The sequence below is a fragment of the Oncorhynchus kisutch genome, linkage group LG8 (assembly GCF_002021735.2).
Source record: "Oncorhynchus kisutch isolate 150728-3 linkage group LG8, Okis_V2, whole genome shotgun sequence".
NCBI classification, from domain to species: Eukaryota; Metazoa; Chordata; class Actinopteri; order Salmoniformes; family Salmonidae; genus Oncorhynchus; species Oncorhynchus kisutch.
This window is the reverse complement of record NC_034181.2, coordinates 30,787,489-30,803,786: the sequence shown is the minus strand read 5'-3', so window position 1 is coordinate 30,803,786 and position 16,298 is coordinate 30,787,489. Positions and strand designations below refer to the sequence as shown.

Here is a 16,298-nt window from a genome sequence, read left to right as displayed (position 1 = left end):
TTTATTTAAACTGCATGGTTTCCTGAGTTGTAGTGGGAGGCAGACTCCAAGTTTACTTCCATATGATGGTTATTATATCAATATTTCCACATAAAGTTGTTTCCACCGCCATTTCTCGCATAATACATTTTACCGACAGAAAAAGATCCCATGTGTCCAATGAACAAATGATCTGTCTGCGTTTATAAAATGGTACCGAAACTTCGTGTTTCCATCACAGTTGTCGTGATTTGTTTTATATATACACACACACACACACACACACACACACACATATCTCAATATTTTTTGTATGTGCGCAGTCTTTTCAGACAAAACTGGTTTATTCTCGTTTGACAAAAGCTATTAGGCTACCATTTATCCGTCACTCATTTAATAGCCTAACCACCTGCTCAAAAGTAGAGATCCGGTAGCCTATTTAAAATATTTGAAAGGATGGGTTGGCTACAGTATTGCTCTGCGATAGTAGCCTATTTAAATTCAGAGCCTCTACCAAGGTAAGATATAGAAACACAATAATCTATTCACAAACTATTTGTATTTTCCATAGAAATGTGCTGTAGCATTTCCGTTTAAATTGTTCAAATAGACTATCAAACTAGCAGAATGGGAGGCCATTTAGCATGCATTTTATTTTAAAAAAGTTACTTCAAAATATTAAAATGAGGTTTAAACACATGTGATCAAATTTGCCACTGGCTTTAGAAACTGTAATAGTCCAGTTCCAACATCTCCAAATCATACAGCAAATGACGTTTTTTGTTTGTTTTTGTTTTTACGGTAAAGGAATAATGGAGGGCGTTTTACAGGCGGGGTTGTAATTGTAACGCACACATATAGTATGGCTCTGATTTATGAATGAAAATATGCGTATATGTTGCAACAGTTTGATAAATCCCAATAATTTGTTGCGCACACAAATCTTAGAATCTCCACATATATACATATTTTTTTCTTGGGCCTCTATAACTATATCTATATATATATTTTAAAAAAAAATAATAATTTGCGAATTGGATTCATCCCCTCTACCACACAGAACCCCACTAATCCTACCGACAGAAACGCACGAGGTGGCTAATAACAGACCTCCATCCTATGCTAGCTTGCTACCGATGGCCCGGCTAGCTGTCTTAATCGCCGTGACCCAACCAACCTCACTATTCACTGGACCCTTTTGATCACTCGACTAAGCATGCCTCTCCTTAATGTCAATATGCCTTGTCCATTGCTGTTCTGGTTAGTGTTTATTGGCTTATTTCACTGTAGAGCCTCTAGTCCTGCTCACTATACCTTATCCAACCTATTAGTTCCACCACCCACACATGCGATGACATCTCCTGGTTTCAATGATGTTTCTAGAGACAATATCTCTCTCATCATCACTCAATACCTAGGTTTACCTCCACTGTATTCACATCTTACCATACCTTTGTCTGTACATTATACCTTGAAGCTATGTTATCGCCCCCAGAAACCTCCGTTTACTCTCTGTTCTAGATTACCAATTTGTATTGCTTTTAGCCGTAACCTTATTCTACTGCTCCTCTGTTCCTCTGGCGATGTAGAGGTGAATCCAGGCCCTGCAGTGCCTAGCTCCACTCCTATTCCCCAGGCGCTCTCTTTTGATGACTTATGCAACCATAATAGCCTTGGTTTCATGCATGTTAACATTAGAAGCCTCCTCCCTAAGTTTGTTTTATTCACTGCTTTAGCATACTCTGCCAACCCGGATGTTCTAGCTGTGTCTGAATCCTGGTTTAGGAAGACCACCAAAAATTCAGAAATGTTCATCCCAAACTACAACATTTTCAGACAAGATAGAACTGCCAAAAGGGGGCGGTGTTGCAATCTACTGCAAAGATAGCCTGCAGAGTTCTGTCCTACTATCCAGGTCTGTACCCAAACAATTTGAACTTCTACTTTTAAAAATCCACCTCTCTAAAAACAAGTCTCTCACCGTTGCCGCCTGCTATAGACCACCCTCTGTCCCCAGCTGTGCTCTGGACACCATATGTGAACTGATTGCCCCCATCTATCTTCAGAGCTCGTGCTGCTAGGCGACCTAAACTGGAACATGCTTAACACCCCAGCCGTCCTACAATCTAAGCTTGATGCCCTCAATCTCACACAAATGATCAATTAACCACCCAGGTACCTCCCCAAAGCCTTAAACACGGGCACCCTCATAGATATCATCCTAACCAACTTGCCCTCTAAATACACCTCTGCTGTCTTCAACCAAGATCTCAGCGATCACTGCCTCATTGCCTGCATCCGTAATGGGTCAGCGGTCAAACGACCTCCACTCATCACTGTCAAACGCTCCCTGAAACACTTCAGCGAGCAAGCCTTTCTAATCGACCTGGCCGGGGTATCCTGGAAGGATATTGATCTCATCCCGTCAGTAGAGGATGCCTGATAATTTTTTTTAAATGCCTTCCTAACCATCTTAAATAAGCATGCCCCATTCAAGAAATTTAGAACCAGGAACAGATATAGCCCTTGGTTCTCCCCAGACCTGACTGCCCGTAACCAACACAAAAACATCCTATGGCGTTCTGCATTAGCATTGAACAGCCCCCGTGATATGCAGCTGTTCAGGGAAGCTAGAAACCATTATACACAGGCAGTTAGAAAAGCCAAGGCTAGCTTTTTCAAGCAGAAATTTGCTTCCTGCAACACTAACTCAAAAAAGTTCTGGGACACTGTAAAGTCCATGGAGAATAAGAACACCTCCTCCCAGCTGCCCACTGCACTGAAGATAGGAAACACTGTCACCACTGAAAAATCCACTATAATTGAGAATTTCAATAAGCATCTTTCTACGGCTGGCCATGCTTTCCACATGGCTACTCCTACCCCGGTCAACAGCACTGCACCCCCCACAGCAACTCACCCAAGCCTTCCCCATTTCTCCTTCTCCCAAATCCAGTCAGCTGATGTTCTGAAAGAGCTGCAAAATCTGGACCCCTACAAATCAGCCGGGCTAGATAATCTGGACCGTTTCTTTCTAAAATTATCTGCCGAAATTGTTGCCACCCCTATTACTAGCCTGTTCAACCTCTCTTTCGTGTCGTCTGAGATTCCCAAAGATTGGAGAGCAGCTGCAGTCATCCCCCTCTTCAAAGGGGGACACACGCTTGACCCAAACTGCTACAGACCTATATCTATCCTACCCTGTCTTTCTAAGGTCTTCGAAAGCCAAGTCAACAAACAGATTACCGACCATTTCGAATCTCACCATACCTTCTCTGCTATGCAATCTGGTTTCAGAGCTGGTCATGGGTGCACCTCAGCCACGCTCAAGGTCCTAAATGATATCTTAACCGCCATCGATAAGAAACATTACTGTGCAGCCGTATTCATTGATCTGGCCAAGGCTTTCTACTCTGTCAATCACCACATCCTCATCGGTAGACTCGACAGCCTTGGTTTCTCAAATGATTGCCTCGCCTGGTTCACCAACTACTTCTCTGATAGAGTTCAGTGTGTCAAATTGGAGGGTCTGTTGTCCGGACCTCTGGCAGTCTCTATGGGGGTGCCACAGGGTTCAATTCTTGGACCGACTCTCTTCTCTGTATACATCAATGATGTCGCTCTTGCTGCTGGTGAGTCTCTGATCCACCTCTACGCAGACGACACCATTCTGTATACTTCTGGCCCTTCTTTGGACACTGTGTTAACAACCCTCCAGGCAAGCTTCAATGCCATACAACTCTCCTTCCGTGGCCTCCAATTGCTCTTAAATACAAGTAAAACTAAATGCATGCTCTTCATCTGATCGCTGCCTGCACCTGCCCGCCTGTCCAACATCACTACTCTGGACGGCTCTGACTTAGAATACGTGGACAACTACAAATACCTAGGTGTCTGGTTAGACTGTAAACTCTCCTTCCAGACCCACATCAAACATCTCCAATCCAAAGTTAAATCTAGAATTGGCTTCCTATTTCGCAACAAAGCATCCTTCACTCAAGCTGCCAAACATACCCTTGTAAAACTGACCATCCTACCAATCCTCAACTCTGGCAATGTCATTTACAAAATAGCCTCCAATACCCTACTCAACAAATTGGCTGCAGTCTATCACAGTGCAATCCGTTTTGTCACCAAAGCCCCATACACTACCCACCATTGCGACCTGTACGCTCTCGTTGGCTGGCCCTCGCTTCATACTCGTCGCCAAACCCACTGGCTCCATGTCATCTACAAGACCCTGCTAGGTAAAGTCCCCCCTTATCTCAGTTCGCTGGTCACCATAGCATCACCCATCTGTAGCACGCGCTCCAGCAGGTATATCTCTGGTCACCCCCAAAACCAATTCTTTCTTTGGCCGCCTCTCCTTCCAGTTCTCTGCTGCCAATGACTGGAACGAACTACAAAAATCTCTGAAACTGGAAACACTTATCTCCCTCATTAGCTTTAAGCACCAACTGTCAGAGCAGCTCACAGATTACTGCACCTGTACATAGCCCACCTATAATTTAGCCCAAACAACTACCTCTTTCCCTACTGTATTTGTTTGATTTATTTTGCTCCTTTGCACCCCATTATTTGTATTTCTACTTTCCACATTCTTCTACTGCAAATCTACCATTCCAGTGTTTTACTTGCTATATTGTATTTACTTTGCCACCATGGCCTTTTTTTTTTTTGCCTTTACCTCCCTTATCTCACCTCATTTGCTCACATCGTATATAGACTTGTTTATACTGTATTATTGACTGTATGTTTGTTTTACTCCATGTGTAACTCTGTGTCGTTGTATGTGTCGAACAGCTTTGTTTTATCTTGGCCGGGTCGCAATTGTAAATGAGAACTTGTTCTCAACTTGCCTACCTGGTTAAATAAAGGTGAAATGAAAAAAACTAAAACACGAATTGTATGTACGCATGGTTGATAAAGGAGGCCACAGATAAGCTCCTGAATAAGAACATTGTCACCACCGATTGTAACCAGTAGATGGCAGTAGAGGTGGAGTTTGTCTTTCTCACTTGTTTTAATTCCCTCTTCAACCACGTGAAAAAAAAGTCAGAGTTTTGGAAAGGGACTGTGACTGTAAGTTAGACACAATTACATCGTTTTCTGTGGAGCTGCCTGGAATGCACTTACTTTGTAGCTATTTTCTTACTGTTGGGAAGTAGGACAAAGGAAGACCAGGAGTTTGCTGTTATGTGGCTCAGTGCATGTAGCCTGTGCCCTGCTTGCCTCTTACCCAGTTATTAGAGCTTCCTGACTCAGTTGAGACGGACTAGATTCATAGCATCAGTGCATTCTCTGCCTTCCACTGCACCCTTTCAGATAACTTATTTTCAATGCTGAAGAATACTGGATCAATATACAAAAATAAGGAATAGTTTTTTTTGTACAAAGGAAAGGTTTTTCTCCACCTGTTTTCCAAAGTGGTTTTATTCTTCCTTTTATGTGAAATAGGCTCCTCCAAACTGGAATAATGTCTTTATATGGGTGCAGAGGCTCCTGGTTACCAGTGCTGCTTGGTGTTGTGAGTGTGCTGGTGGTGCTGACAGCTGGTAATGCTGGGCACAACCAGGACAGGGGGGAGACTGGACCATCCTGCTTCGGGAGCTTTGACCTCTACTTTGTCCTGGACAAGTGAGTTTGTCATTCATCATTCTCTTTCCACCTTATCTCTCCACTGCTTGTCATACACTATTGGGGGCAGAGTTCATAACTGTACAACTGTACAATGTACTATCAGTTGGTGAGAGAGCGACTCAAATATCACATTCATTTGTACATATTCACTGTATAACATCAGTGGTCACCAACCGGTCGATCTTCAAGACAATACACCCATGTGTAACTCTGTGTTGTTTTTGTCGCACTGCTTTGCTTTATCTTGGCCAGGTCGCAGTTGTCAATGAGAACTTGTTCTCAACTGGCCTACCTGGTTAAATAAAGGTGAAATAAAAATAAATTAAAACGTTCCTAGTTGACCACCAAACATTTCTGTAGAAAAGCCAACGATACAGGTTTGCTCTTTTTTTTCGTGTTGCGCTGTTGGTGGAAGGTGTACTTGATTCAGAAGCCCTGCACACCAGGTAGGCATAGAGTACCACAGTATGAGTCATAATACCCATAAAACCTAGCGGTCAAACAGGGAAATGGTTCCAATAATTTTTCCCACAGGGGATTTTAGAAAAACTTAAAATAAGGCCTGTGTTTCATGTAGGCTTACCCTGGCATGACGTTTTGATAAGCGTGTACGTCTCTTTAGAACAATGTGACAGTGAGAGGCTGAGACTAATGCTGTGTTCAATTGGAAACCTCATACTTCCGACATCTGACTGGGGAAAATCATTTTGAACGGTCATCCAACTCGGAATTCCAAGTCGGAAACTCGAGCATCTTTCTAGAACTCCGACTTCACTACCTGAAGATCACTGACGTCATGATTTGTCCTGGTTCCCAGTTGCCTTGAAAGCACTATGACAGATGCAGGTACCATTAATCCAGTAAAATAAAACAGCAAATTATTTACATTTATGCTCAGCTGTGCCTTGCAAGTGCTACACCTGATCTAATTTATCAAAGCTTGAGTTTTGAAATATAATATGGTCTGATAAGAACAATATTGGCAGGCCAGGTATATAGCCAATATGCTATGATAATGTATTAGGCCTACTGCACAAATCAAGATCTTTATAGAACTGTTTTATTAGGTTAATGTTACATAAAATTAAAGTAATAATCTGAGTGGTACATATTGACTTGCATTTTGACTGAGAAAGTGATCTTGACTCAAAGGTTGGTGACCACTGGTGTACATGAAGTTCGTTCCTGTTTGGTCACGTTTCTGTGTGTCAAACAAAAACACCCTAATTATAGGTTGACAATAGAGCCTCCCATAATGCAATCTATGGCTGCGGGATGAAGTTGGTAAAGAGCAACTGCAGAAACTTGCAGTCAAAATTACATTTGATCACGTGGTTTTTGTAAAGTTTATGCAGTAGTCATGTAGGCGCAAAACGGACAATTTTATCCCCATAATGTAGCACACTTTGGAAGGCTTGACAGAAGTGATCCAAATGTTGTCATACTTGGCAGGACCGGACTACTGGATTGGGGCCCCGGGACACCGAGGGGGGGGCAGCTAACTTACAGCATTTGTCATTTGGCTAAGATAAAATGTTGCAGTTTTAAGCTAATTTGCTGCAATTCTACACTTTTTGTCATGGGGCAGAGATTTTGTTGTTGTTGCTGTTTTATAGCTCATCTCATGCTTTTGTTGACATTTTGCCATGAGGCTGAGAAACATCTTTGCTGTTTTAAAGCTAATTTATTGCTATTCAACACATTTGACCATGTGGCTGAGAGAAAATGTTGCAGTTTTAAAGAACATTTGCTCAAATTCTACACATTTTGATATATGGGTGCCCCCCCAACATATTGTGTGGGGGTTTGGGATCCCAGGGCATGTGCCCTGCATGCCCGTTTGGTAATCAGGCCTTGATAGGTTGACATGTTCAGGAATGTTATTGTTATTATCAAGACCTCTGGTGAAAACATTTCTATTTTGACTTAGAATATGTGGACAATTACAAATACCTGGGTGTCTGGTTAGACTGTAAACTCTCCTTCCAGACTCACATTAAGCATCTCCAATCCAAAATTAAATCTAGAATCGGCTTCCTATATCGCAACAAAGCATCCTTCACTCATGCTGCCAAACATACCCTCGTAAAACTGACCATCCTACCGATCCTCGACTTCGGTGATGTCATCTATAAAATAGCCTCCAACACTCTACTCAACAAACTGGATGCAGTCTATCACAGTGCCATCTGTTTTGTCACCAAAGCCCCATACACTACCCACCATTGCGACTTGTACGCTCTCGTTGGCTGGCCCTCGCTTCATACTCGTCGCCAAACCCACTGGCTCCAGGTCATCTACAAGTCTCTGCTAGGTAAAGCCCTGCCTTATCTCAGCTCACTGGTCACCATAGCAGCACCCACTCGTAGCACGCACTCCAGCAGGTATATCTCACTGGTCACCCCCAAAGCCATTTCCTCCTTTTTGTCATCTTTCCTTCCAGTTCTCTGCTGCCCATGACTGGAACGAATTGCAAAAATCTCTGAAGCTGGAGACTCACATCTCCCTCACTAGCTTTAAGCACCAGCTGTCAGAACAGTTTATAGATCACTGCACCTGTACTTAGCCTATCTGTAAACAGCCCATCTATCTACCTACCTCATCCCCATACGGGTATTTATTTATTTATTTTGCTCCTTTGCACCCCAGTATCTCTACCTGCACATTCATCTTCTGCCTATCTAACATTCCAGTGTTTAATTGCTATATTGTAATTACTCCGCCACCATGGCCTATTTATTTCCTTAACTTACCTCATTTGCACTCACTGTATATAGACTTTTTGTTTTCTTTTGTTCTACTGTATTATTGACTGTGTTTTGTTTATTCCATGTGTAACTCTGTGTTGTTGTATGTGTCGAATTGCTATGCTTTATATTGGCCAGGTCGCAGTTGCAAAGGAGAACTTGTTCTCAACTAGCCTACCTGGTTAAATAAAGGTGTTCTCAACTAGCCTACCTGGTTAAATAAAGGTGTTCTCAACTAGCCTACCTGGTTAAAATAATAGTATTTTTTTTTATTTTGCTATATGCTGGCCAAAAACAAATTGTTTTCTCAATGTCTGTTTATTTGATAATTGTAATCTGATATAACCTCTGCTATATTTATGTGTACTTTATACAATGTTGAAGGCATTCTGACTGCAAAAAAATATATAACCTAATGTGGAAAATAGATATTTTTATTTCCAACAAAACCTGCATCTTACAAAACATATGTGGTATTTACTTCCCCTGAGGGGCATTGATCAAGCATTGGGACAATTCTGAAGATGTTATCCCCATAATGCAACACACTTTAGAAGGCGGTGACATGAGCCTCTTTAAAACTCTTCACAAATGCAGTGTTTACATGTCTGCTGCTTTCTTGAGTTACATACAGTGAATTCTAAAAGTATTCAGACCACATTTTGTTACGTTACAGCCTTATTCTAAAATTGATGAGGAAATGTTTTATTTAATCCATCTACTCACAATATCCCATAACAACAAAGTGAAAAAACAGAAATACCTTATTTCCGTAAGTATTCAGACCCTTTGCTATGGAACTCGAAATTGAGCTCAGGTGCATCCTGTTTCCATTGATCATCCTTGAGATGTTACTACAACTTGATTGGAGTCCACCTGTGGTAAATTCAATTGACTGGACATGATTTGGAAAGGCACACACCTGTCTATATAAGGTCCCACAGTTGACCGTGCATATCAGAGCAAAAACCAAGCCATGAGGTTGAAGGAATTGTCAGTAGAGCTCCGAGACAGGATTGTGTCGATGCACAGATCTGGGGAAGGGTACCAAAAATGTCTGCAACATTGCAGCTCCCCAAGAACACAGTGGCCTCCATCGTTGTTAAATGGAAGTAGTTTGGAACCACCAAGACTCGTGCTAGAGCTGGCCGCCTAGCCAAACTGAGCAATCAGGGCATAAGGGCCTTGATTCGGGTGGTGACCAATAACCCGATGGTTACTCTGACAGAGCGCCACAATTCCTCTGTGGAGATGGGAGAACCTTCCAGAAGGACAACCATCTCTGCAGCACTCCACCAATCAGGTGTTTATGGTAGAGTTGCCAGACGGAATCCACTCCTCAGTAAAAGGCGCATGACAGCCTGCTTTGAGTTTGCCAAAAGGCACCTAAAGGACTCAGACCATGAGAAACAAGATTCTCTGTTCTGATTGAACTCTTTGGCCTGAATGCCAAGCGTCACGTCTGGTGGAAATCTGGCACCATCCCTATGGTGAGAGATGGTGGTGGCAGCATCATGCTGTGGGGATGTTTTTCAGCGGCAGGGACTCGGAGACTAGTTGGGAAAGATGAATGGCGCAAAGTACAGAGAGATCCTTCATGAAAACCTACTCTAGATCACTCAGGACTTCAGACTGGGTTGAAGGTTCACCTTCCAATAGGACAACAACCCTAAGCAAACAGCCAAGACAACGCAGGAGTGGCTTCAGGATAGGTCACTGATTGTCTTTGAGTGGCCCAGCCAGAGCCCGGACTTGAACCCGATCGAACATCTCTGGAGAGACCTGGAAATAGCTGTGCAGTGATGATCCCCATCCAACCTGACAGAGCTTGAGAGGATCTGCAGAGAAGAATGGGAGAAACTCCCCAAAAGCAGGTGTGCCAAGCTTGTAGGCTGTAATCGGTGCCAACGGTGCTTCAACAATGTACTGAATAAAGGGTCTGAATACTTATGGAAATGTGATATTTCATTTTTTTTTAAATAAATTTGCCAAAAATTGTAAACTGTTTTTGTTTTGTCATCATGAGGTATTGTGTGTAGATTGATGGGGGAAAACTATTTAATCCATTTCAGAATTAGGCTGGCACAAAATGTGGAACAAGTCAAGGGGTCTGAATATTTTACAAATGAACTGTAGATTTCCAAACCCGTGTTTATCTCTGTGTGACTAACATGTGGACAAATCAATCCTGCGTGCAACTAACTAGCTTGCTGATTCTTGCATGTTTTCCTTTTCACTCAGCCATGTTGTTGGACTGTTTCAGACTGGTACCGTCTGTTTCATGGAGCTGCCCCAGTTTTTAGCATTTCAACCACAACCAATAATATCTCATTTATGCCACCCTATGATATTCTCAGATGTATTTCTACTGTAGGTAGCCTTTCTCTGTCACTTCTGCACTAGTTCTCCTTCGTGTTAGTTCACCCAAATTCCTTCCTTATCCTCCATCAAAAGGGCCTAATTATTGTGAGCAAATCAAATCAGTTTGAGTCACATGCACAGGGTCGCAGATGTAATTGCAGGGTACAGCGAAATTCTTATGCTCCAACAATGCAGGTCAGAGAAGTGAGTGAAACATTAATACCAAGTAAAATAATAGAAAAGGGCATGTGTGTATGTATCTCTATCCAGGCTATATCACATCCAGTTCTGATTGGGAGTCCCATAGGGCGGCGCACTATTAGCCCAGCGTTGTCCGGGATTGGTCGGGATAGGCAGTCGTTGTAAATACGAATTTGTTCTTAACTGACTTGCCTAGTTAAATAAAGGTAAAAAGTAAAGTGTTGGTGCCATGTTTCATAAGCTGAAGTAAAAGATTCCAGATGTTTTCCAGACGCACAAAGCTTATTTTTCTCCAATGTTGTGCAAAAATGTGTTTGCATCCCTGTTAGTGAGCATTTGTCCTTTTCCAAGATAATCCATCCACCTGACAGGTGTGGTATATCAAGGGCCGATTAAACAGCATGATCATTACACAGGTGCACCTTGTGCCGGGGACAATCAAAGGCCACTCAAATGTGCAGTTTTGTCACACAGCACAATGCCACAGTTTTGAGGGAGCGTGCAATTGGCATGCTGACTGCAGGAATGTCCACCAGAGCTGTTGCCAGATAATTGAATGTTCCTTTCTCTACCATAAGCCACCTCCAAAGACATTTTAGAGAATTTGGCAGTGCGTCCAACTGGCCTCACAACAGCAGACCACGTGTAACAACGCCAGCCCAGGACCTCCACATCTGGCTCTTTCACCAGCCACCCGGACAGCTGATGAAACCCCAGTGGGCTCTCCCAGGCCTTCCCATGGCTGCGCTCCTGCCTAGTGAAGTGAAATCCGTAGGTTAGGGCCTAATGAAGTCATTTAAATTGACTGATTTGCTTATATGAACTGTAACGCAGTCAAATCTTGAAATTGTTGCATTTTATATTTTTGTTCAGTGTGTGTGTGTATTTATTTATAACTAGTTTTAAATTCTATACAGTTGTTGCAGTTAAGTGGCAACTTGTGTAAATAAGGCTATTTGTCCATAGTGTGAGATTTACAAGGATAAATGTCCATTAGGGGGTAAGGGGGGGGGGTAGAAGCTATTGGGCAGTTTATTTCTACCATGATGCTCCTATATTGTCTGTGTGACGAAAGCGGTGAGAACAGGCTGTGGCTCGGGTGGCTGAAGTTCCTGATGATTTTCTTGGTCTTCCTGTGACACCTGGTGTTGTAGGTGTCCAGGAGGGCAGGTAGTGTGCGACATCTGTAGAACCTTGTGGTCAGGAGCCATACCAGGCTGATGCAGCCCAACAGTGCGATCTCGATGGTGCACCTGTCCAACACTGTGAGAGCCCTCGGGAACAGGCCGAATTTCATAAACCTCCTGCTTTCTTCACCACGGCGTCTTTGTGGTTTGACCATTTCATCTCCTCTGAGATGTGGACACAGAGAAACTTTTAAAGTTTCTGACCGTCTCCACGGCAGCCCCGTTGATGGGGGTGTGCCTAGCTTGGTTCCTCCTGAAGTCCACAATCGGCTCCTTTGATTTGCTTACTTTGAGGGAGAGGTTGTTTACCTTGCACCACGCCATCAGAGTGCCTACTTCATCTCTGTAGGCCGTCTCGTCGTTGTTGCTAATCATTCCTACTACTGTCGTGTCATCAGCGATTTTGATGGAATTGGAACTGTACCCCCGTGTTGAGGGTCAGTGTGGAGGAGGTGATGTTACCTACCTTCACCACCTGGGGGTGGCCGTCAGGACGTTTAGGACCCAGTTCTATATGGAGGAGTTAAGTCCCAGGGCCGAGAGCTTTGTGGTGAGCTTAGAGAGTACTATGGTATTGAAGACCAAGCTGTAGTCCATTTCAAGCATCTTCACTTGTGCATTCCCCTTTTCCAGGTGGTTGAGGGCAGTGGATCTTTTGGGGCATACCTAATAGGGTAAAATAGAGCCTCTTCTGGTTTTAATATATATTGCTACCCTCTGAACTCCAATACTTTCAAATGACAACACTCATTATTGCCTGCATGATTATTTGTCTAATGTGGGTGAGCAGGCTTCAGCCTCTATCATTTGGGTCTGCCTTTTCCTCTCCTCCATTGTTTAGTCTCTTACTCGTGGATGAAGATTTTTTTTTTTCCTTTTGCCCTACATCAGAATGCCAACTCCAGGCAGACATTTCTGTGGTGGCATAACATTTTAGCTAAGTGGAAATTCAGGCAGACATCTTGAATTGTAAGATTCAAAAGACTGATGTAGGGAGTATGATGAACATACTGCTGTGTGTGTGCACAATGTTTTGCTAACAGAAAATGCATAAAAAAGGAGAATGTTAGACACCAGGAGGTTGATGGCCCCTTAATTGGGGAGGGTGGGCTCGTGGTAATGGCTGGAGTGGAATAAGTGGAACGCTATCAAATACATCAAACACATTCCATTTGCTCCGTTCCAGCCATTATTTTGAACTGTCTCCTCTGATTCTGCATTATATGTAGTATTTTATTTTTGATTAGGATCTCCATTCGCTGATGTGGAAGTGTTCCATGTGGTCATTCATGGGTCTATGTAGTCATTCTCTGGCTGCTTTCCTCTACCTCTCTTTGATTGAACTGATATCCCTTTTTTTGTATTCTCTGTCTGATCATCACTCCTCTCTGTATCAACTCCTCTGTGTGTCTGCAGAACCCTTTCTCCATTAGGTCCAGATGTTCCAATGTTTCAGCCTTTTGGCTGCGCTGTCTGTGCTGGGACTCGTATCCTGGTAACAATGGATAAAGAGGTGTTTTGAGAAATGCTCCGAGAGGGAGAAAGAAGAGGACAGTGAAATAAGAGGATGGGAGTAAAGACAGGAATTAAAAGAATGACACACAGAAAGAAAGACAAAGTCATATGGCCGGTCAACCTACTGTCAACAACATTTAATTGTAAGAAAGCATTATCAAGGTTAGAGTTCAGTGATTTTTGAACTGTTGAAAAGTGACAGCCCAAGTATAAACACCGTAAAGTACATACACTCATGAGTAAAAAAAAAATGTTTTGAGCAAAATAGTGTTTAAAAAATATCTTTTTTTAGACACAACTGAAAACTTCAAGGAGTAGGGCATTCAATAAGTTGGTCTGATGGGTAGTTGTGGTGTCATCGGCCTCCCCCTCCATTGAGGAGCAAAAGAGGACAGACCCACCCCCCCCTACTTGTGATGTCATGACTTACCTGGACCACCTATTGAGATGTGCCTTTTGTTAACTAAATGAGGTGTTAAATGAGGCGAGATGGAGACTGGAGTGAGTTAACAACACATAATCATCAAATAAGGAGAAGGAGATTTAAACCACAAAAATCTGTAATGAATCGGTCAGCTATGCATACGTAGTGATGTTGAGTACGGTACTACAGCCCCGTTAGACTGGCCTAATTCAAATACATAACTCAGGCATATAGGCATAATGACTGATAATTTACCTGACTCTAGTAACACATAATGGCTGATCATTTACTTGACTCCAATAAGACGGAGATCATTACTGGGGCTGCATTATAAACACATTGACAGTAATCTGAGAAGAAGGATTTCACTGATCTGCATCAGCATGAGATCATTGGTGCAGTCCAAAGATGGCAACTATCTAATCAATCAGAGTTATAGGCTACATTGTTGCTTTCCAACCAAGGTGTTTGCATGTTCTAATAGAATGGGTGCTTCCGAAGCAATACCCTCATTTTCGGGAAAGAAGAGGCATACAGGAGTGTTGCCACAGTACACACCGGCAGGGAAAGACTACATTACTACATACTACAGCCAAGATTAATATATCGTCGAACTGTAATGGTTGGATGGGATAAAAATAAAACAATTTTTATTTAACCAGGTAGGCTAGTTGAGAACAAGTTCCCATTTACAACTGCGACCTGGCCAAGATAAAGCAAAGCAGTGCGACACAAACAACAACACAGAGTTACATATGGAATAAACAAACGTACAGTCAATAACACAATAGGAATCTATATACAGTGTGTGCAAATGAGGTGAGATTAGGGAGGTAAGGCAATAAATAGGCTGTAGTGGCGTAGTAATTACAATTGAGCAATTAAACACTGGAGTGATAAATGTGCAGAATATGAATGTACAAGTAGAGATACTGGGGTGCAAAGGAGCAAAAATAAATAACAATATGGGGATGAGGTTGTTGGATGGGCTAATTACAGATAGGTTATATACAGGTGCAGTAGATAGGTTATATACAGGTGCAGTGATCTGTGAGCTGCTCTGACAGCTGATGCTTAAAGTTAGTGAGGGAGTCTCCAGCTTCAGTGATAATTTTTTAAAATATATATATTTTTTAATTAGTTCCAGTCATTGGCAGCAGAGAACTGGAAGGAAAGGCGGTCAAAGGAGGAATTGGCTTTGGGGGTGACCAGTTAAATATACCTGCTGGAGCTTGTGCTGCTATGGTGACCAGTGAGCTGAGATAAGGCAGGTCTTTACCTAGCAAAGACTTATAGATGAGGTGGAGCCAGTGGGTTTGGCGGCGACAAATGAAGTGAGGGCCAGCCAACGAGAGCATACAGGTCGCAGTGGTGGGTAGTAAATGGGGCTTTGGTTACAAAACGTATGGCACTGTGATAGACTGCATCCAATTTGCTGAGTAGAGTGTTGGAGGCTATTTTGTAAATGACATCGCTGAAGTCAAGGATCGGTAGGATAGTCAGTTTTACCAGGGTATGTTTGGCAGCATGAGTGAAGGATGCTTTGTTGCAAAATGGGAAGCCAATTCTAGATTTCATTTTGGATTGGAGATGCTTAATGTGAGTCTGGAAGGAGAGTTTACAGTCTAACCAGACACCCAGGTATTTGTAATTGTCCACATATTCTAAGTCAGAACCATCCAGAGCAGTGATGCTGGACGGGCGGGCAGGTGCGGGCAGTGATTGGTTGAAGAGCATGCATTTAGTTTTACTTGAATTTAAGAGCATTTGGAGGCCACGGAAGGAGAGGAGGTTAGTTAACAGTGTCCAAAGACGGGCATGAAGTATAAAGAATGGTGTCATCTACGTAGAGGTAGATCAGAGAATCACCAGCAGCAAGAGCGACATCATTGAGGTACTGTATACAGAGAAAAGGATTGAACCCTGTGGCACCCCCATAGAGACAGCCAGAGGTCCGGAGGTCCGGAGGTCCAGAGGTCCGGACAACAGGCCCTCCGATTTGACACACTGAACTCTGTCTGAGAAGTAGTTGGTGAACCAGGCGAGGCAATCATTTGAGAAACCGAGGCTGTCGAGTCTGCCGATAAGAATGTGGTGATTGACAGAGTCGAAAGCCTTGGCCAGGTCGATTGAATACGGCTGCACAGTATTGTCTTTTATCAATGGCGGTTATGATATCGTTTAGGACCTTGAGCGTGGCTGAGGTGCACCCATGACCAGTTCGGAAACCAGATTGCATAGCGG

At 43.0% G+C, this 16,298-nt stretch overlaps 1 protein-coding gene across 3 annotated transcripts in view; it reads left to right on the top strand.

Moving 5' to 3' along the window:
• The first annotated feature begins 399 nt into the window (after positions 1-399).
• LOC109894904 (ANTXR cell adhesion molecule 1) overlaps positions 400-16,298 on the top strand; it is a 61,371-nt gene continuing 45,472 nt past the window's right edge. For 2 of the 3 annotated variants that reach the window (XM_031830094.1, XM_031830095.1), the window contains exon 1: positions 400-497. In XM_031830094.1, coding sequence (XP_031685954.1) covers positions 436-497 — 62 coding nt within the window. In that variant the 5' untranslated portion in view covers positions 400-435. Of the gene's footprint in view, positions 498-5,079; positions 5,617-16,298 lie in introns of those variants that run through there. The other variant, XM_031830093.1, reaches the window with a different exon arrangement.